This window comes from Aquarana catesbeiana, linkage group LG02 (genome assembly GCF_042186555.1).
Source record: "Aquarana catesbeiana isolate 2022-GZ linkage group LG02, ASM4218655v1, whole genome shotgun sequence".
In the NCBI taxonomy this organism is placed as follows: Eukaryota; Metazoa; Chordata; class Amphibia; order Anura; family Ranidae; genus Aquarana; species Aquarana catesbeiana.
The window spans coordinates 97,026,104-97,048,099 of NC_133325.1; the positions used below are offsets into that span (position 1 = coordinate 97,026,104).

A 21,996-nucleotide genomic window follows, 5' to 3' on the forward strand; every position below is an offset into this window, starting at 1 on the left:
GTCTGAAACCAGGGGTTGCACCCCAGGAAATAGGTCAAAGGTAGAATCCTTGACTTTCTGCAAATGGGGTGAGAAATAAAGCTGGCCTTGAGTGCTTTCTCAGGACAGGTCTCTGCCTTATTGGTATTATTTCAACGACCACTTTCTTCGCTTTCTTTAGTTCGTAACTTTATTAATGGGGTAACACGGCTTAATCCCTGGTTAGGTCACCCCTGAACCCTTGGGACTTGAATTTAGTTTTTGGCGGCATGACAAAACAGCCTTTTTTTGGACCGATACGACATATTCCCTTGGTCCTTTTTTGACAAGGAAACTATTTTTTCTGGTAACCATATCTGCTGCAAGAAGGGTATCAGAATTGATTGCTTTTTCTTGTAAAGAGCAATTATAATATTGTTCACAAGGATAAGTTAGTATTTGCGTCCTCATATTAACTTTTTACCGAAGGTAGTATCAGGTTTTTATCTAAACCAGGATATTGTTCTATCTTCTTTTGCAGAACCCTGTTCTATGGAAGAAAAATCACTACATTCTCTTGATGTGGTGAGAGCAGTCTACTTAAAGATGACTGCTCAGATTCGGAAAACGGCTGTTTTGTTCGTATTGCCTGAAGGTCCTAAAAGAGGACAGGCAGCATGGAAATCTACTATTCTAAATGGACTCGACAAGTAATAATTCAAGCTTATGGTTTAAATAGGTAGTTTCTACCCTCTCAAATCAAAACGCACTCCTGGGGCTGTAAGTGCTTCGTGGGCAGTGCATCACCAAGCCTCCATGGCTCAAATCTGCAAGGCCGCAACTTGGTCTTCAATCCATACATTTACCAGACTCTATCAGGTGGATGTAAAAAGACATGAGGATGTCGCCTTTGGGCACAGTGTACTGCAGGCAACAGTATAAATCCTCTGTTCTCATGGTACCCTACTTTTGTTGTGTCTCCCTCCCATCAGTTGGCATAGCTCTGGGACATCCCACATAGTAACTACTATGGTTCTGTGTCCCGTGATGTACGACTAAAGAAAATAGGATTTTTATAACAGCTTACCTGTAAAATCCTTTTCTTTTGAAGTACATCACGGGACACAGAGGTCCCGCCCCTCTTTCTAATATACACGTGTATTGCTTTGCTACAAAACTGAGATTGGTATGAGAGGGGTTATATAGGGAGGCAACTTCTTGTTTAGGGTGTGCCAGTGTACAGCACCTGAAGGTGGCCTATAACCCACATAGTGATTACTATGGCTCTGTGTCCCGTGATGTACTTCAAAAGAAAAGGATTTTACGGGTAAGCTGTTATAAAAATCCTATTTTCCCCAGCAAAACCAAGTTTAGACTTAGAGCCAATCAGACTCTGCTGCATGCACATGTACTGACCAGGAACACAGCGATGGAGAGAGAGCAGCGTCAGTAGAGTTAGTGCTCCTTTACTGTCCAATCAGTGGACTGTAGGTGGAGAGGTGATGTCACTTTTTTCCCTGAGTCTAAAGCAATGAGTGTTATATAAAAAGCATTACCTGGGCAGTTTGTATTTGTATTTTTTTTTTTTTTTTTTAAGCATCATCCTTGCTATAACTTTCACTGATTGTTGACATTTTGAATTATTTATCTGAGTGCACTTTGTCCAATTGCAGAGTCCTCTCCAACCCTATGGGATATAGAACTAGCCAAGGAGATTGCAGCTGCCTGTGAACAGCCACCAAGAAATGGTTTTGAAGAGATGATCCAGTGGACAAATGAGGGAAAACTGTGGACATTTCCTATTAACAATGAAGCTGGTAAGCAGACCTGCATAATTCAAATTTCCATCTTATGCAAATATAATTTTGTAGTATTTTTTTTTTGTTTCTTTACTAGTGACCATAGTGAAATGCTCTGCTTTGTTGTTTGTAAAACTTGGTCTAAAATGGTGTTATTGCCAAAAGCAACAATTAGCATTTCTGTTTTTTTTTTTCCTTCTGAATTGGCTGCAGAGCAGTGAAAGCTGGCATATGGTCGCTATACTTGGGTATCAAGCTTTTGATGACATTGAGTAGATGTGGAATCCTCAATCTCTTGTGACTATTAATTGCAAAAAATAATTGCTGGTATGTGGTGATGTTTTTTTTAGTTCTAGGATTTCTTTCCTGTAATGGGCTATTTAAGGGCAAATCCACCAAATACGGAAATCCCCACTTCCTCACAGCCCGTTCAGTACAATAGGGAGTACAATGGTACAAATTCTTAGGTCCCGTACCATCTTGAAAGGCCCTTAAAATGGTTGTATAATAAATGTTCTACTTTACCTGCTCTGTGCAATACCATTGCACAGAACAGCTTCGAACCTCCTCTTCTGGGGTCCCCTGCCAGCACTCTTGGCTCCTTCTCTTCTGTGTCTTCCATCATATCATGTGAATTGTTATTGGGGTAGATGTGTGTGCTCGCTCCTGAGCCAGGCTGTTTGTGTCCATAGACACACAGTGCAACTTGGTACAACACCACTCCCCGTTCTCTGCTCACAGGGTTGGCTGACAGTAGCAGGAGCTTAATGGCTCTTGATGTTGCCTCATTGTCCTGTGAATGCAGGAAAAGAGGACAGAGCCGCTACAGACAGGCACATCGCTGGATCAAGTGAGGACTCAAGTATTTACGGGGGGGTGAGGGGGTGAAAACTGCTGGGGTATTGGCTTTGAAACCACTTTAAAATGACATTCCGCAATGGATGAGATCAATGATGCATGTGCCAAGGACTCGACTTTGTCTTTCTGGTGAGGATAAATGTCTTTACCATTCCACTGATTAAGGTGGGGAGGGACTCAAACTGTAGTGACATAAGCATGGAGTATAAAGGGATATGTGGGGGCCCTCATTGGAGTTTGTAGAGAGGAAGTCATCCTTCTCACTGGTGAGGTTCAGGGAGGGATCAAATGAAAACATTAATTTGAAGAAGTTTCCAGTGGCCAGGGGTAGCACACTTCTCCATATTTAATATATATTCATGATCTTCCTCCACTTTAAGGGGCAACTGAGTCTAATCGGCCATCTAATTTTCAGTAATGGAAATGTATTAATCTAGAACCAGGATATAATGCAAGCTTTGTACCTTATGGTAGAAGAGGGGAGTTTTGTTGAAGTTTCCTCCACTACATATTCTATTGCTTCAGAGTGTGTTTAGTAAGAGGTCTAGTTTGCAACTTGGTCTTTGCTCCTGTCTAAGGATCATATGGCAGTAGTAAAAGATCACCTGCCAGGTTGTTTTTCTACCTCCACTCATCTTTTGTTGGAGCAGTAGTAAATTCAGTAGAGCATCCTGGTGATGGAGGTGGCAATATATTATATTCTGAAGCCTTGTAGTCCCAAACCACCGTTTGACTTCTGCCTCATCAGGAGTCTGTGCTGGAGCCTGGGTTTTTTATTACAACAGGTCAGGTTTAAGTTTCTTGGAGCACAGGCTTTTGAAGAATGAAAAGGAGAACACAATTTGAAATGTTTGAAGAATGTATAGCACCTATAGGAGAACATTCATTTGATTGGCTACCATGCACAGCTGCGCTAGATTTTACACTCTCCAGTTTTAGTAAATCAACCCCCACATGTATCCAGATTCTTCTTTAGTGTAGCTAGGGCATGTTCTAATGTTAAGTCAAATAATCAGGAGAAAGGAATACCCCTGTCTTGTGCCAATACATAGCATGAATGGAGAGGACAAAGTGCCATTAATTCTTGTCGTAAGACTGTCATAGAGGGCATGGATCCATTTTAGCATTCGAGTCCATAGTTACATAGTAAGGTTGAAAAAAGACACCAGTCCATCCAGTTCAACCTGTGGTGTGTGAGTGTACTAATGTCTATGTCAGTAGTACATTGTATGTTGCGATTGTTAAGGTTCCCATCTAATAGTTTTTTGAAACTATTGATACTCCCTGCTGATACCACTCCTTGGGGAAGAGAATTCCACATCCTTACCGCTCTGACCGCAAAGAGCCCCCTACGCAGTTTAAGGTTAAACTGCTTCTCTTCCAATTTCAGTAAATGGCCACATGTCTTTTTGAATTCCCTTTCCCTGAAAAGTTTTTTCCCTATGCTAGGGTCACCAGTAAGATATTTGTACATTGCTATAATTTCCCTTCTCCAGCGTCTCCTCTCCATAGAGAATAAGTTCAATGCTTGTAGTCTTTCCCCATAGCCAAGATCCTCTAGTCCCCTTATTAGCTTTGTTGCCTTTTTCTGGGCTCTCTCCAGTCCCAGCACATCCTTCCTGAGGACTAGTGCCCAGAACCGGATGGCATACTCAAGATGCGGCTGGACCAGAGTCAGAGAATTATCTTTTTTTTTATCTCTAGAGTGAATCCTCTTCTTAATGCATGCCAGTATTCTATTGGCTTTGCTTGCAGAAGCTTGACATTGCATGCCATTGCTGAGCCTGTTATCTACTAGGACCCCCAGGTCCTTTTCCATCCTAGATTCCCCCAGATGTTCTCCTCCTAGCGAGTAACTTGGATTTGTATTTTTATCACCCAAATGCATTACTTTACATTTTTCAACATTAAGCCTCATTTGCCATGTAGTTGGCCACCCCATTATTTTATTAAGGCCTTCTTGTAAGGTTTCCACATCCTGTGCGAAAGTTATTGCCCTGCTTAACTTGGTATCATCCGCAAATACTTGAGCCGTTTGTGTCATCCTCTATAACATTTATGAATAAATTAAACAGAATTGGTCCCAGGACAGATCCTTGGGGGGAACCCACTTACCACACTGGACTATTCCGAATACTCGCTATTTATCACCACCCTTTTGACCCGCCCGTGTAGCCAGTTTTCAATCGGGGTACTCGCCCTATGGTCCATGGTCCAGATCAATATGTTCTAGAATTCGATATGGGAATGAACAGTAATTTGTTAAAACTGTTTGTGAGATATCACAGGAACAAAAAAGGCTCAGCATAAAGGGGAACTCCGTCTAAACATTTTTAGTTTTCAGTGTGGTTTAGATCTTTAGTTAAGATTTTGCCATCTGCGTCTCCACTGCAGAGACTTTCTTTTGTTTCTCATATTGCATATGAATCACTTCTAAATGAGTGATTTAAAGACTGCATGGTCTTCACTGCACACTATACAGTAAATGTATCAATAAATAACTTCAATAACTTTGTTTTAAAAGCATGTTTCTGTTGATATTTAGCAATTATATACAATGTAATTTATATATTACATGTGCAGGCTCCGATTCTTGAATAGTTCTGTGCACTAAGGTTGTAACTTTCCGTTCAAACCTCAATGACTACAAATAGCCACTGACGGTGAATCTCTATATCTAACAGAATAAGAGAAATATGCAGGCATGTAAATGTGAACATTTCAGCAAAAATGAAGACCTGTTACTAAAATAATAAAAAATTCTGTGCTCATTTATAGAAGTATTTTATATTTATACAAGGCCATGCACGATTAAGATTGTGGCGGGGAGATATATCTATTTATGTAAATGTGTGTGCGTGCGTGCGTGTGTGTGTTTGTTTATATATATATATATATATACAGTATCTCAGAAAAGTGAGTACACCCCTCACATTTTTGTTAATATTTTATATCTTTTCATGTGAGAACACTGAAGAAATGACACTTTGCTACAATGTAAAGTAGTGAGTGTACAGCTTGTATAACAGTGTAAATTTGCTGCCCCCTCAAAATAAATTATTTTCCAGCACTGCCTTAACCCGCTTGGGCATGGAGTTCACAAGAGCTTCACAGGTTGCCACTGGAGTCCTCTTCCACTCCTCCATGAGGACATCACGGAGCTGGTGGATGTTGGAGACCCTGCGCTCCTCCACTTTCCGTTTGAGGGTGCCCCACAGATGCTCAATAGGGTTTAGGTCTGGAGACATGCTTGGCCAGTCCATAACCTTTACCCTCAGCTTCTTTAGCAAGGCAGTGGTCATCTTGGAGATGTGTTTGGGGTCGTTATCATATTGGAATACTGCCCTGCGGCCCATTCTCCGAAGGGAGGGGATCATGCTCTGCTTCAGTATGTCACAGTACATGTTGGCATTCATAGTTCCCTCAATGAACTGTAGCTCCCCAGTGCCGGCAGCACTCATGCAGACCATGACACTCCTACCTCGATGCTTGACTGTGGGCAAGACACACTTGTCTCTGTACTCCTCACCTGGTTGCCGCCACACACGCTAGACACCATCGAAACCAAATAAGTTTATCTTGGTCTCATAAGACCACAGGATATGGTTCCAGTTATCCATGTCCTTAGTCTGCTTGTCTTCAGCAAACTGTTTTCGGGGCTGTCTTGTGCATCATCTTTAGAAGAGGCTTTGATGCATTGTGTGGTGTATGGTCTGAGCACTGACAGGCTGACTCCCCCACCCCTTCAACCTCTGCAGCAATGCTGACAGCACTCATACGTCTATTTTCTAAAGACAACCTCTGGATATGATGCTGAGCATGTGCACTCAACCTCTTTGGTCGACCATGACGAGGCCTGTTCTGAGTGGAACCTGTCCTGTTAAACCGGTGTATGGTCTTGACCACCATGCTGCAGCTCAGTTTAAGGGTCTTGGCAATCTTATAGCCTAGGCCATCTTTGTGTAGAGCAACAATTCTTTTCTTCAGATCCTCAGTGTTCTTTGCCATGAGGTGCTATGTTGAACTTCCAGTGACCAGTATGAAAGAGTAAGAGCGATAACACAAAATTTAGCACACCTGCTTACCATTCAGACCTGAGACCTTGTAACACTAACAAGTCACATGACACCGGGGAGGGAAAATGGCTAATTTGGCCCAATTTGGACATTTTCATTTAGGGGTGTACTCGCTTTTGTTGCCAGCGGTTTAGACATTAATGGCTGTGTGTTGAGTTTTTTTGAGGGGACAGCAAATTTACACTGTTATACAAGCTGTACACTCACTACTTTATATTGTAGCAAAATGTCATTTCTTCAGTGTTGTCACATGAAAAGATATAGTAAAATATTTAAATATTTCTAAAAATGTGAGGTGGTGTACTCACCCTTGAAAAAGAAAAAAAGTAACAAATCAAAGGCTTCAGACTTCTAGAGCTTCCAGAGCGATAGCTATATATCTCTGCCAGGGTTCTTATGAAACTGGTTATATTTATCCTAAAGTAGCCTAAAAAGCTTTTATTAATCATAATCTATGCTGATGTACAGTAAAATACTTTTTGATAGGCATTTTTCATACAGATGAACAGGTGAATCATAACTTCAGTTCTGCGCGTCTATGCGTTCCCAGGACACTAATACAGAATACTGTCCTTCACAACATTATTCTGCTCGGCGGACTGTGGAAAAAAGAAAAGATCAGTGAGACCAGAAAATTATAGAGGACACAATATTCATCAGGAATGTGTGTGTGGCTGTTTATTACATCCATTCTCTCGGAGCAGCAGGGATCATTCAGTGTATAAAGCGAGTTCTAGGTCAGTGGTCCACATCCAATTACCAGCATGTCAGAAGGCTCATTTGCAGACTGTGCCAATTGGCTCTTGAAAGCTCTAAGAAAGGCTGAGCCTGGGGAGCGTCTTGGTGGGAGACAGTGCGGCAAACAAGAGAGAATAATGTGACGTGAAAGTTCCCGGCAAGTGACAACAATACAAGAAATTAAAGTAACAAGCAGACTGAAAAGCTTTCCGATCCAATAAATGCAGTTTTATTTCCACTGGGAGCACTGAAAAGAAAATCTGTCCACTTCTGGAGCCTAAAGTTGGCCTGCCTGTTGATTTTAGTTCATGCCAGACAATACAATGGACCGTGCTTGTGCCTGGTTTGGATGTCTTACCTTGAAATTGGATGGATTCCTGTAGTCAGGCAACTGAGGACTTTGAACAGTTTCTGAGGTGCTGCTTTCTCTAGAGGTGACTATATAAAGCAAAAAAATTCCCAGCACAGCATCATTAGTGAGTGAGGCCATGTGAAAGTTGTAGGGGACACAAGCCTAGGAAAGTGGTGTAGGACGTGGTGGTTATAAGTATATGAATTAGTGAGAATCTTGATCTTGCCTCTGAAACTCTGTCACTTTACTTATGACTCATTATTGATCACCAATCTACACTATTGTTAAAGTGAAACTGCAAGCAAACACCCTCAGCTCAGTTACATATTTATTAAAAATCTTTAGCTTTATTGTAGACACCTTTTTGATATTAGATTTCTATAACTTGCTGCTTAACGGAAGGTAGGCTGAGGGTGGGTGGTAAGTCAATGACACAGTCTCTGAGCTGTAGGAAGTGGCTTTGCAAAGACAAGATCTCCCAGTATGACTTTGTTGCTGCCCGGAGAATAGATTACCTCTTTGTCACGGTGCTATATATTTAGAAGTAAAACAAAACTGTTCCACTCTGCTTGAAAATGACTTATCAGGCAAAAGAACATGTTGGATTTACCCCACTCTAGATAAACACCTTTTGTGTCTGGTCTGGCTTGGACATATAGGAGATATTACCCGGAATGCCTCTTCCTATGATAGATAATGTAACTATTCTTTACCATTAGAACTGAATTTATTTTAGGGTGAACTGTACTAATCTATTTTTTAAATCTTTTTATTGGTGTTATAAACATATATACAACAAATAACAAACAAGGTTACAAAGGCGGAACACACGTGTGACAAATTATGGTCATGGCAGTATAAAATCAACTTTGATAAAGTGTGTATCGCTTTGAGTAGAGAAGGTGCGAAACCCTTGTCTAAATATCCTAAATATTAGTGGGGCTGTTGACATTGCTGCTCTCACATGAATCCAGACCCCTGGTAGGAAACGAAACTCATATATTTGAGAGAAAAGATAAGTCTTCTCAGACCTCCAAATAGATGAGAGACTTGTGTGATGAGGGGTGTATTACAGGAAGGACTATCTTACAATCCCCTGTGGAGGTTTATATTATGCTGTAGACGGTTCTGTTAACCATTTAGACCACACTTTTTGGTATTTTTTGGGACATCCTCTGTTGAAGTATGTGTCTTTATATAGTGGTAGGTTCTTATTCATTAGTTGTTTCCAGAATATGCTTGTGGGCTGGGCTGATTTCTTCCAGTGAAGAGTGATGGCCTTCCTTGCATAAAACAGCAACAAACTCACCATGGTGCGCCCCCCAAACTGTACTAATTTTTAAATCCATTAATTAGTCTAAGCATAGTTTTTCATTGGAGCCCTTCATTTTCAGAATAGAGAAATCTTCCATACCAAAAAAGGGGAACTATCTACCTGTTTTCCCCCCACTATGTTCAAAAACAAGTTGTCCGGCACTGAAATCTATTGTTTAAATTAAATGTGTGGAATTAATATCGAACATCTTGAAAACCGAGTTAGATGGGAGAGGCTATTATGTTTCAAGTATTTTTAGCATGTGGTTCTTTGAGACCTCCTTGAATTTTGCACACCTTGCTCTCGGTGTAATCTTCATTTATCGATCACTCATGGGGAGGGTAACAGTGGTGTTGCTTTTATGTGTATGTAATCTGCTTGACAGTGGACTAGTAGAGTCCAAACTCTTTAGAAATTTTTTTGTAACTTTGTAATACTTCGACAAACTTGTGCTGTTGTGGTCAGACTTGGCTAGCGAGGACCCACATCTCTCTATTCTTTGAATAAACAGGGCCTCCCACAATCCTAAATAATTGAACAACCATATTTTAGGACTTGTATTAAAAAGGGATCATGTTTTAACTGATCATTTTTTTTATGCAGAAATAACAAGTCAAAAGGGCACACAATCTTTAAAGCATCACTGTAGTTTTTGAATGTGGACGTCCTGTTTAAAGTCCATTAAAGCTCCAGTGTTTGTTTTTTTTTTTTTTTTTTTTTTTTTAATAAAATAATAAACTTGTTATACTTACCTGCTCTGTGCAATGGTTTTGCGCTCCAGACTCTTCTTCTGCAAGCGCCCCCAAAGAAAGCAACTTTCTATGGGGGAATTTGTGCGGGCTCGCTCCCTAGCTGCCCTGTCTGCATCCATTGACACAAACCAGTGGCTTGGCCCTGCTCCCTCGTTACAGCATTTGATTGACAGCAGTGGGAGCCCTTGGCTTCCACTGCTAACAGTCTGCCTTGTGAAGAGGGAGACAGTGGTGAGAGCTGCTGCTTTGGTGCACATCGCTGGATTAAGATCAGGGTCAGGTAAGTATAAGGGGGCTGGGGGGATCCTGCAGCACAGAAGGTGATTTACCTTAATTTATGGAATTCAGTAAGGTAAAAAAAAACCTTTAGACTTTAGAACCACTTTAAAGCTTTTTTTAAACCCAAGCTGATGTCTCTCTCCATCAAAATGGGATGTTTCCATTAATTCACTGTATATATTGTATTCTATACTGGAGGATGGATATTCACTACTACCAGTTGTAAGTTGGCTGTATTCAAAATGGTAAAATGCTGTGTAAGGGCTTTTGAAGTCAGTAGATGCTTGTGTATATTCAGACAACAGTACTTTTATGTATGAGCAATGGAATGTTGAAACTATGCCAGATGAAAGGCATGGCTCACTATCTTTACTCCTCCAGGTTAATAGAGTAAACATTGCAACACTGGCTAGGTCTCACACTTGTCACCTAGTCCTATTTTCCTAAAGGGTTTTTTACGGTTATCTTCACAATATGCTTATGACTATTACATTTTTTTAAACACAAAATAGACCCTTGCATGGGTAATTCTAAACATCCTTTCTAGGCTGCTGTTCTTCTGTTATAAAATCAAAATTCAAATACAATTGTTGAAAGGGAAAGCCACGGACCACCCAAGGATACTTCAAAGGTTAAAGTGGAGCTTTACTCAAAAGGGGAAGTTCCACTTTAAGGTTTCCTCCCCCGCTCCTGTTTGTGAAATGGAGCTTTTGGGGGAGGAGGGGGAGAGCAGGTACCCACTTCCGCTTTGATTGCTTAGGTGAGGTGATCGGAAGCGGAAGTCCCCCCCCCCCCCCCCCCCCAAAGTCTACTGGGACACATGACAGGTTCCAGGTGACTGCGGAACCTGTCCCAGAGCACAGCGCCGCATGCGCTTGCAAGGTGAAGCAAATGTGAATAGACTATGAGCATGCTAATCAGCATGCTTACGACCCATTTAAACTACAAGTCCCTCTACTGTCATGAGGGAGGGGGAGAAAAGGGGTGTGAGGGGCAGGTCTGGAGCATGTTACACAATATGCCCTAAATATGGGTGTAATGTGTAACTTGTTTCAAAAGGTGAACTTATCTTGTTAGGCAAACCTTTGCTTTGCTCAAGAACAGTTCAGCTGCTGTTAGTGCTCTCCCAATAACTGAATTAAATGGCCAGGGAATGAAAGAGAGCGTGCTAACGAGGCTGGGGCATTAACCCTTTCAAGCCTAAGCCTATTTCTCACATTTGTTGCTTACAAGTTAAAATCCGTATTTTTTGCTAGAAAATTACTTAGAACCCCCAAACATTGTAAATATATTTTTAGCAGAGAATCTAGAGAATAAAATGGCGATCATTGCAATATTTTATGTCACACTGTATTTGCGCAGCGGTCTTTCATATGCAATTTTTTGGGAAAAAAAGACACTTTCGTGAATTAAAAGAAAACGAAACAGTAAAGTTAGCTGAATTTTTTTTGTATAATTTGAAAAATAATGTTTCGCCGAGTAAATGGATACCTAACATGTCACGCTTTGAAATTGAACACAATCGTGTAATGATAAAAACGGTTACCAAGTTAGAGTTAGAGGAGGTCTAGAATGATTGCTCTCGCTCTGATGATCGCGGTGATACCTCACTTGTGATTTGAACACCGTTTACCTATGCGGGTGCAAATTACGTGTGCGTTTTCTTTGCTGTGTGAGCTCGCGGGGACGGGGCGCTTTAAAAAAAAAAAGTCTTATTTATTTTTATTTTTTTACATTGTCACTTTGAAAAAATAATAATAATAATTTGATCACTCAAGCTTTTCACTGCTTTAAAATATATGTTGCATAGAGCTTCCAACATAACTAAGTCAAAATAATGCAGTAGCCCTAACAAAACTAACAAACATATCTGAGGCCTACATTGGTGTCCTTATAAAAGGGAAAGTATGAAGGGCTAAGCAAAGTGTAATGCCCCGTACACACGATCTGAAAATCGTCTGAAAAATGCCGCATTCAAATCAATCGTACGATAATCGGATCGTTAGTAAGGAGCTTTCGAGAGCCAACCAGGACAGTTCATCCGATATTATTCTATCGGACATGCACGGAAAATTTTTTCGTACGATGCCAGATCGTACCATTTTCGTTTTAATTAGTACAGCTATCGTTCGATAATGCAATACAAATGCATTACAACACATGACATCACTTCCAAATTTTTATTCTGTCGTACGGAAATTTTCGTGACTTTAGTAAACTCATCAGATTCGACGTGAGATTAGAATGCAAAAAAACGGATGATCATTCGTCCGATAATCGGATCGTGTGTACGGGGCATAAGTGTCCGCTCTGTTATTCATGAAACATGTAAACTGAGTCTTAGCTCTCATGTTTTTTGGTGGTTACACCAGAAGAATGTTATATCTCAAGAGAATTTCACAGACCTTAGCTTATGTCTCTGCAGCAGATGTACTTATTGGCCATCATGGTTTCTGAAATTGGTCTCCAGTTATTCTTTAGATCGCTCTCATTTAATAATGAGAATATATGTCCCTTCCTCCTTCATTCACAGCCTTTCCCCTTCAGTATATAATTTTCTGCCTTCAGACCTCTCCCTCCTGATTGCAGCCAAATAACCCAATCACAAGAGAAAGAGCTATGGGGACTATGCACTCCACATGGGGATTAATTAATTAAAGTGCCTCTAATATTCCACCAATTTCACCAGTCGAATGTTATATCTTAAGAGGTTTTTACAGTATGTCTCTTCAGCAGATTCACTGAATGGCCAACATGGTTTCTGAAATTGGTCTTCAGTTATGGTGTAGATTGCTCACCCATTAATTTGCCTTTATTGCTCTTTCATGTTAAGGCACATCATTGCAAGTTCATATTTCCAAATTTTTCCTATAGGACATGTATGACTGGTGTTAACGGCTTTTGAAAAGGCTATACTGAGAATGTTAGAAGGGCACCAATGCTGACTTCTCCTGAAAATGCTAGTTTCTTGGCTATCTTACAAGATCTGTTTTACAATGCGCCTAGGGGAAAGTATGACTGGTGTTAACAGCTTTGAAAACCTTAAGATGAGCTATACTGAAAACATATGAAGTTTAACAATGCTTACCTGAAAATGCTGACTCTTGGAAATGCTATTTCTTTGACTGTCTTGCTGATCTGGTGGTTTAAGTTGGTCACTCAGAACAAGTCTGCAAAGCATTAAACAGTGGACCGACCTGTAAACGTGTTTTCTTTGCTGTGTGTCTGCAAAGCAGGAGTACCGCCTTCACTATGACCTTCCTGTTCTGTAGGCTTGTTGTGGGTCAGTGATTTATAAGGTATTGAAGCCAAAGATAGCCAAGCAGCTAGCATTTTCATAAGGAGATCAGCAATATAAGCCTCCTAATATCTCTCTGTACAGGTTTTATATTTGGTGTAGAAGAGGTTTAAGAGTCTGATGGAAACTTGGGTAATACAGTTTCCAGTGTCTCAGGAGTTTTGCTCTGTTTCCATAAGCATGAGTGATTTAAATTTCCTCTGGGAATAGTGTTGATGTGGATGAAGATGACGTGCACTAAAATAACATAATTGGTTTTGACTGTGTGATGGCCTTCTTCATCTGCCGTTTGTTTCGGTTTGTGAAGTTGCCTATACACAGTATGTGACAGTCCCTTGAGTGGAGCTTTTCTCCACAAGGGAACAGGAGTAAGGTAGGTTTTCGGCTGAACCCAAAACCTATTGGGGGGGGGGGGTGGCTAGGTAGGGATTTGGAACAGAAACTGTGCATCCGGAAAGTATTCACAGCGCTTTACTTTTTTCACATTTTTTTATGTTACAGCCTTATTCCAAAATTGATTAAATTAATTATTCTCCTCAAAATACTACAAATGATACCCTATAATGACAACTTGAAAAAAGTTTGTTTGAAACCTTTGCAAATTTATTAAAATTTTAAAAATCACATGTATAGAAGTATTCACGGCCTTCGCTCAATACGTTGTTGAAGCACCTTTGGCATCAATTGCAGCCTCAAGTCATCTTGAGTATGATTCTACAAGCTTGGCACGCCTATTTTTGGGCAGTTTTTCCCATTCTTCTTTGCAGGACCTCTCAAGCGCCATCAGGTTGGATGGGGAGTGTCGGTGCACAGCCATTTTGAGATCTCTCCAGAAATGTTTAATCGGGTTCTTGGCTTGGCTCTGGCTGGGCCACTCAAGGACATTCACAGTGTTATCTCGTAGCCACTCCTTTGTTATCTTGGCTGTGTGCTTAGGGTCATTGTCTTGATGGAAGGTGAACCTTTGCCCCAGTCTGATGTCCAGAGCACTCTGAAGCAGGTTTTCATCAAGGATGTCTCTGTACATTGCTGCATTCATCTTTCCCTCGATCCAGACTAGTCTCCCAGTTCCTGACGCTGAAAACATCTCCACAGCATAATCCTGCCACCATCATGCTTCATTGTAGGGACGTTATTGGCAAGGTGATGAGCAGTGCCTGGTTTCCTCCAGACATGATGCTTGCCATTCAGGGCAAAGAGTTCAATCTTTGTTTCATCAGACCAGAGAATTTTGTTTCTCATGGCCTGAGAGTCCTTCAGGTGCCTTTTGACAAATTCCAGGCGGGCTGTCATGTGCCTTTTACTGAGGAGTGGCTTCCGTCTGGCCACTCCACCATACAGGCCTGATTGGTGGAGTGCTGCAGAGATGGTTGTTCTTCTGGAAGTTTCTCCTCTCTCCACAGAGAAATGCTGGAGCTGTCAAGAGTGACCATCAGGTTCTTGTTCACCTCCCTAACTAAGGCCCTTCTCCCCTGATCGCTCAGTTTGTCCAGGCGGCTCGCTCAAAATAATGAATTTAATCAATTTTGGAATAAAGGTAACATAACAAAATGTGGAAAAACGGAAGCGATGTGAATACTTTCTGGATGCACTGTAGATGGTAAGCAAGACCAAGTGCAGGTGCAGGATTTAGTGATAGGTGGAACACTATTACATAATCCCAAATCAGGAAGTGTAACTGAAACATACTATGATTGAGAAACTATACAGTACAAAGCCCTGGTACAAAATTAAAGGCTAAAAAAGACCATACCTGTAGGCAACAAAATGAATGAGTTGGAACTTTTGTTCCTGGATGAGGAGTTTGACTTAGGAGTATTGGAGACCTGTCTGGACTGCTTACAAGACCTGGCTGCAAATAATGAAGGGTATACTTTGCACTGGTGGACAGGGTTGTTAGGAGAGGTTGTAGAGTGTGCCTGTATGTCTAAATAAATCTGAAGGTTAGGGCTAGGGAAGATATCAATAATGACTGTTGGAATGTAGCCTTTGTGGCTGGAGCTTCACATGAGTGCTTCAAATAGTAAGTTAATTATGGGTGTGTATAACCATTTAGAAGGAAGAAAAGAATCTCCTCTCTGACAAAAAAGCAGGGAAACAAGTACTATTATGGGGGAAGTTAACTTTTCAGATATTTATTGGCTAAAAGCACTACACACTGAACTAATGCTTGCAATTTGAACATATTGCAGGACAACTTTATGGGACAAATGGTAGAAGCTCCAACTAGAGAAAATACTTTGTTGGATTTAGCAATCTCGAATAATACGGAACTCATAACAGATGTGCAGATTAGGGACAGTTTAGGTAGTAGTGATATTTTCTACAAGCTATATTCATAACTTGTTCTTTAAAACTCAACTCTAGGAATAAAAAAAAATATATAATTTCTTACTGTGGGGCCCTCACCTGCACTGCAAGGGTTAAATGCTTGGTAAGTCCAAAGGTAGAGGAATAAGCTGTAATACTTGCCTTATGGCTTGCTACAGTGCTCCTCTTTCCGACACCCTGAATTGTGGGCAGCCCTTGTCATCCCCATGTACAATGCAGGATTATCTTTTCTGCATTGTATGTGATGAAGCCAGAATGAAACCGCTGGCCAGGGCGTCTTCGAGAAGAGGCTTTGGTAACCCATTGCACAGCATGAAGGAAGTCTGACTTCTCCTAAACGCCCATTTACCAGCAGCAGTGTACATGAAGCTTTTAAAGGACATAGATCTTGTAAAACTTGTAAAAATGTATTAACTGATCTTACACAGCTGCTCATTATGTTGCTATGTACTGAGGGGTAGAACTGAAATGAGGGGAAGCTCTGCTTGTTTTATCATCCAATCATATGCAAGCTAAAATGCTGTTTTTTATTTTCCTTGCATGTCCCCCTCGGATCTACAGCGACTGCACTTCCAAGTGCACTTTCAGTGCACTTGTAGTGCAAAGTGGATTTGCCTTTCGTAAAGAATCTGCAGATCCATTCTGTATGTATTTTGCATTGTGGAAGGTCTGCATTCTTTGTCATAACTTTTGTATTCTCTTTTGTGAAAATGCTTCAATAAAAATATTGAAACAGAAGAGAGCCTGCAAAACACCAAGCAATCCAGAAGCAGAAGTTGGCAAGGGCAGTGCCCCCATGTTTTTATTAAGACAGGCTTCCTGTAACATTACAGGCTTAGTGGCTGTCATTGTGATCCTGGCTTCACTACCTAGTTGACCACTGTTCTGAAAAAGGTATGCAAGAAGGAAGTTAGACTTCTCAGACTTCTGGCTACGTGTATAGTTCAGGAGAATCGCACTAGAACCGCAATGTAATCCCTGCAGCCTGCGGCAATAAATACGAACTCTGCAGTGTCCGCTCTCATTGGCTCTACCCACAAGTTCACTTTAAGACCCCTTTCACACTGGCAGTGCCTGGCCATTAGCGCTAAAGTGCCGCTTGTTTTAGCAGCACTTTTCGGCCTCTAGCGGGGAGCTTTTTACAAAAAAAAAAATGGTAAAAAGTCCAGTTTTGCTGCGCTTTCAAATCGCTTTTCAGGTGCGTTGGAAGTGCTGCCCATTCATTGCAAAGGGGCAGGGGGTTTTGGGAGAACTTTGGGGCACTCTCAAACCGCCCCAAAAATACTGCTTGCAGGACTTTTTTGGAATTTTTGTTCAAGTCTAAGATCTACACATATTTAGTTTAGAAAATTATTACAAATGTGTGATCTTCTCTGTTTTTTCTGTATATGCTTTGATATGGTTCATTTGGGTTAGTAAGGCTGTTGATATGATGTCTTGGTTCTTACTTGGATATTTGGGATAGAAATTATAACCTGAAATTACACTTTATTCTCATTTATAGGTCTTGATGAAGAGCAGAAAGTGGAGTTTCATGAGCATATATTCTTGGATAAGTACTTGGAAGATTTTCCAAACCATGGTCCCATCCGACATTTCATGGAGCTTGTAGTTTGTGGCTTGTCTAAAAATCCATACCTTACAGTCCAGCAGAAGAAGGAGCACATAGATTGGTTCCGGGATTACTTCAACCAGAAGGAAGATATTCTCAGGGAATGTGAGGTTTACCTGAACTGAATAGAACTGGAATCTGCTGTAACACCAAAGGTCATTCCGATGGGTATTGCCTTCTTGGCAGAATTCTTCACCCATACAAGAGGAAATGCCATGTTATTCCTTGATTGTTTCTGTCTTCTGTAATCATATTAGAATGTTGCTTGTTTAATAAAATCTTTGTTTTTGATATAATGTGTGTGTGCGCATATAAATGTATTTGGGCAATAAATAATAGATTCGGAGGTGGCAGAAGAGCACACTGACCATCACACATTTTATTTTTGTTACATAAAATGTCTTATGTGTTGATCCTACTGTCTTGAGAATCACCACCTACTGCTTGTAATCTGGCTGTCATGCAGACCCTTTTGCTTTAATACTTAGTCACTGACTTGAAGACTCATAGAATGGGTCTTTTCTGTCTTTCCTGATCTCCAGGAGGTCAACAATGGCAACCCCTATATTTCACTTGTTTTAAAGGAGCAGGCTCTGACGGAATATTCCTCATCCTGGCTTTACCACTTGGTGAATAGCTTACTTACCCATATGCAGGCTTGAAGTTCAGAGTTCTTTGACTTCCCTGGCTACAAACCAGGTCAGTGAGTAGCTATGTACCGAAGCCGATGAGCTCTTTAAAAGAAAAATGGGCATTTGGAGGGAGTGTACACAGCACCTGGGATGAGTTTACTTTAACAACAAAAAGAAAAACAGCGAAACGCACTTAAAAGTGCAGATAAGACATTTATTATTAATAGGTAATCACACTTTGACCTCATGCACACCAAGCATTTAGCCCCAGTGCATGAGTTCCCAGCATTTAAGGTGCGGGCAGAAGGCTGCTTGCATTCCATGCATAATGCCCTAAACGTTAGTAGCACTTGATGCACTATCCAGCCGCAGCACATTTCAGTCTCCCATACAGTCTATGCAAATCTATGCCTTCCACCCACACCTAAATGCCAGAATGTCAGTGGCAGTGTTTGGGGTATATTGGTTTATAGTCTGTCACAGTCAGCAGTGTTATGTCTTTGCATTCTATTAAGTTTTGTTTGTAATACACAGCTGCCTGAGCTGCTCTTTGGACTATTCATCCCCACGAATTGGCTAGTAATTAGGGATCTTTGACTGCCTAGGATTGTGCACTTGGTGATTATCAGTACTGTCTAGTGTGCTTTGCTGGTTTTCTTTTAAATGTTGCATTGGGCAGTACTTCCTTGGTCGTGCAACTGCAAGGATGGGGGTTATTTTGGAACCGAAAAATCGTATATATATAAATGAGTGCAGCTGCATTTAATTAACATCACATCCCCCGAATAAATAGAAAAAATATTTGAATAAAGAACTCGGGATTTTAAAGGTGTTGAATTCTTCTGCAAGAATAATTCACCAACATATTGCCTTTTTAAAAAACATGCATTTGTTAGGGTTTGGGGTATTAATCCCCTTAAAAACATAAATTCAGCAAACCCCATTCATTAATGCAAACCCCATGAGAATTCGGCATCTCTCCTAAATAACAGAAATCAAACCATACAATGGATATGTGTATTTTACATCACAGTAGATATGGTATTGTGCATTCCACAGAGAGAAAAAGGGGGGTACAGTGCCTTGTCCCGACACATTTCACACTGTAGGCTTCCTCAGGGGTTCATGGGGTGCAGTAGAGTATGGTCACTGAAATGCAAAAGGAAATTAAGTAACAATATATGATCCAACACATAGTACAAAGTTTAATGTTATTCCTAGAATATACCAAAACGTACAGTTACACTATGAGAAGGTATTCGACAAAGGGGGATATGGATAGACCAGAAGTAATCTCTCTAGGCGCAGTTCAGAGCATGAATGGCAAAAGATGTAACAGCAATGCAGGGGAGCCTGCATGTTGGTGAATTATTCCGGCCGAAGGATTCAAGAGCTTTAAAGAGTAATTCCACTTTTGTTGAGAAAATAACATTCCCCTCTGGGTGATCTATGTACATTAAAAGGATTTCTGAAGAAATCCCTGTGCCGCGCCGCGCGCCGTGATTGGCCGCTCAGTCACCTGGGACCTGTAATGGGTCCCAGGTGATTGACAAGAGGGAGGGAGCAGAGCCGCGTCCTTCCTGTGCTGAGGGGGAAGTGATGTCACCAGCCCAGGCACTGAAAGAGGCAGACTACGAGGGACCCCCTAGCAAAAGGCATTTAGAGGTGAGTTAAAAAAAAAAATTTCCAAATGTTTTTTTTTATTTTTTTTAGGAATTTTCATGTATTTTTTCTTTTTTGGGTGGAACACCACTTTAAAGTACAAGCTGATCTCAAACGGTTCCTGTTGACAGATAAATCTCATATACAGTTAGGGGAAAAAAAAGTATTCCCTGCTGATTTTGTTCATTTGCCCACTGACAAAGAAATGATCAGTCTATAATTTTAATGGTAGGTTTATTTTAACAGGGAGAGGCAGAATAACAAAAATATCCAGAAAAACACATTTCAAAAAAACGATAAATTGATTTGCATTTTAATGAGTGAAATAAGTATTTGACCCCTTTGCAAAACTTGACTTAGTACTTGGTAAAACCATTGTTGGCAATCAAAGAAGACAGACGTTTCTTGTAGCTGGCCACCACGTTTGCACACATCTCTGGAGGGATTTTGTCCAACTCCTCTTTGCCGATCCTCTCTAAGTCATTAAGGTTTCGAGGCTGACATTTGGTAATTTGAACCTTCAGCTCCATCTACATATTTTCTATGGCATTACAGTCTGGAGCCTGGCTAGGCCACTCCAGGACCTTAATGTGCTTGTTTTAGAGCCACTCCTTTGTTCCCTTGGCCATGTGTTTTGGGTCATTGCCATGCTGGAATACACATCCATGACCCATTTTCAATGCCCTGGCTGAGGGAAGGAGGTTCTCACCCAAGAATTTGAGGGTATATGGCCCCATCCATCATCCTTTTGATGCGGTGAAGTTGTCCTGTCCCCCAAAGCATATTGTTTCCACCTCCATGTTTGACAGTGGGAATGGTGTTCTTGGGGTCATAGGCAGCATTCTTCCTCCTCCTCCATACACGGCGAGTTGAGTTGATGCCAAAGAGCTCGATTTTCAGTTCTCCTCTGAATCATTCAGATGTTCATTAGCAAACTTCAGACGGGCCAGTACATGTGCTTTCTTGAGCAGGGGGACATTGTGGGCGCTGCAGGATTTTAATCCTTCACGGTGTAGTGTGTTACCAATTGTTTTCTTGGTGACTATGGTCCCAGCTACCTTGAGATCATTTACAAGATTCTTCCATGTAGTTCTGTGCTGATTCCTCACCATTCTCATGATCGTTGAAACTCCACAAGGTGAGATCTTGCATGGAGCTCCAGACTGAGAAAGATTGACAGTTATTTTGTGTTTTTTCCATTTGCGAATAATCACACCAACTGTTGTCACCCTCTCACCAAGCTGCTTGGCGATGGTCTTGTAGCCCATTCCAGCCTTGTGTAGGTCTACAATCTTGTCCCCAACATCCTTGGACAGCTCTTTGGTCTTGGCCATGGTGGAGAGATTGAAATCTGATTACTTCTGTGGACAGGTGTCTTTTATACAGGCAACAAGCTGAGATTAGGAGCACACCATTTAAGAGTGCTCCTAATCTCAGTTTGTTACCTGTATGGAAGACACTTGGGAGCCAGAAATCTTGCTGATTGTTAGGGGATCAAATACCTATTTCACTCATTAAAATACAAATCAATTTATAACTTTTTTAAATGTGTTATTCTGGATATTTTTGTTGTTGTTCAGTCTCTCACTGTTAAAATAGACCTACTATTAAAATTATAGACTGATCATTTCTTTGTCAGTGGGCAAACATACACAATCATCAGGGGATCAAATACTTTTTTTTTCCTCACTGTAAATTTTCATATAGTATTGTAATTTCCTAAGTAATTATTTAGTAAATTTAAATCTACAGCCTTCTTTAAAATGATTCCTAATACCTGCTTTGAAGGTCCTTGTCCAGGAACTTCCTGTTGTAGGGTGACAACGCCTTGTTGTAGTCTCTGACTGTGCTCCTGTGTTGTCATTTTGTTACACAGGCTTTTGTTGGAGACCACGAGTGTCCGTTTCAATGCACATTATGCAGGCATTGTTCATAGTTGTCACCATCAATAAACTCGCACTGAGAAAACTGCAATGTCAGCTTCCATAGGTCTGCTCTTTCTGTTTTGTTCTACAGAAGTGTACTACTCTTAATCCATGGAGGCCATTAAAATGCTGTTGACAAGTAGCTGCAGGGGATGGGGAGATTGAGCATTTTAGATGATTCTAACAAAAACCAGCAGAATGATACATATTCAAAGGAATATCCTACTCTGACAATATTTAACGTGTATAAGCAAAAATTTGCCATTTTATTGTATATCATTAAGAGCACTTACACAGCATCTACTATTAAATATTTGACCATTATATTAAGAAATCTGGCCAAAGCTTTTTTGACGGTACTTCCCTTGAGGATCACAGGAGTACATAGAGCATACTTTTGTTCTCCTGT

General features: G+C 40.8%; 1 protein-coding gene across 1 annotated transcript in view; it reads left to right on the plus strand.

Annotated features, from left to right (window-relative positions):
- Window positions 1–17,664, plus strand: part of MRPS31 (mitochondrial ribosomal protein S31) — a 130,306-nt gene extending 112,642 nt beyond the window's left edge. Inside the window, exons 6-7 of the mRNA XM_073613264.1 lie at window positions 1,632–1,775; window positions 17,261–17,664. Coding sequence (XP_073469365.1) covers window positions 1,632–1,775; window positions 17,261–17,493 — 377 coding nt within the window. The 3' untranslated portion in view covers window positions 17,494–17,664. The remainder of the gene's footprint in view (window positions 1–1,631; window positions 1,776–17,260) is intronic.
- Window positions 17,665–21,996: the final 4,332 nt, after the last annotated feature.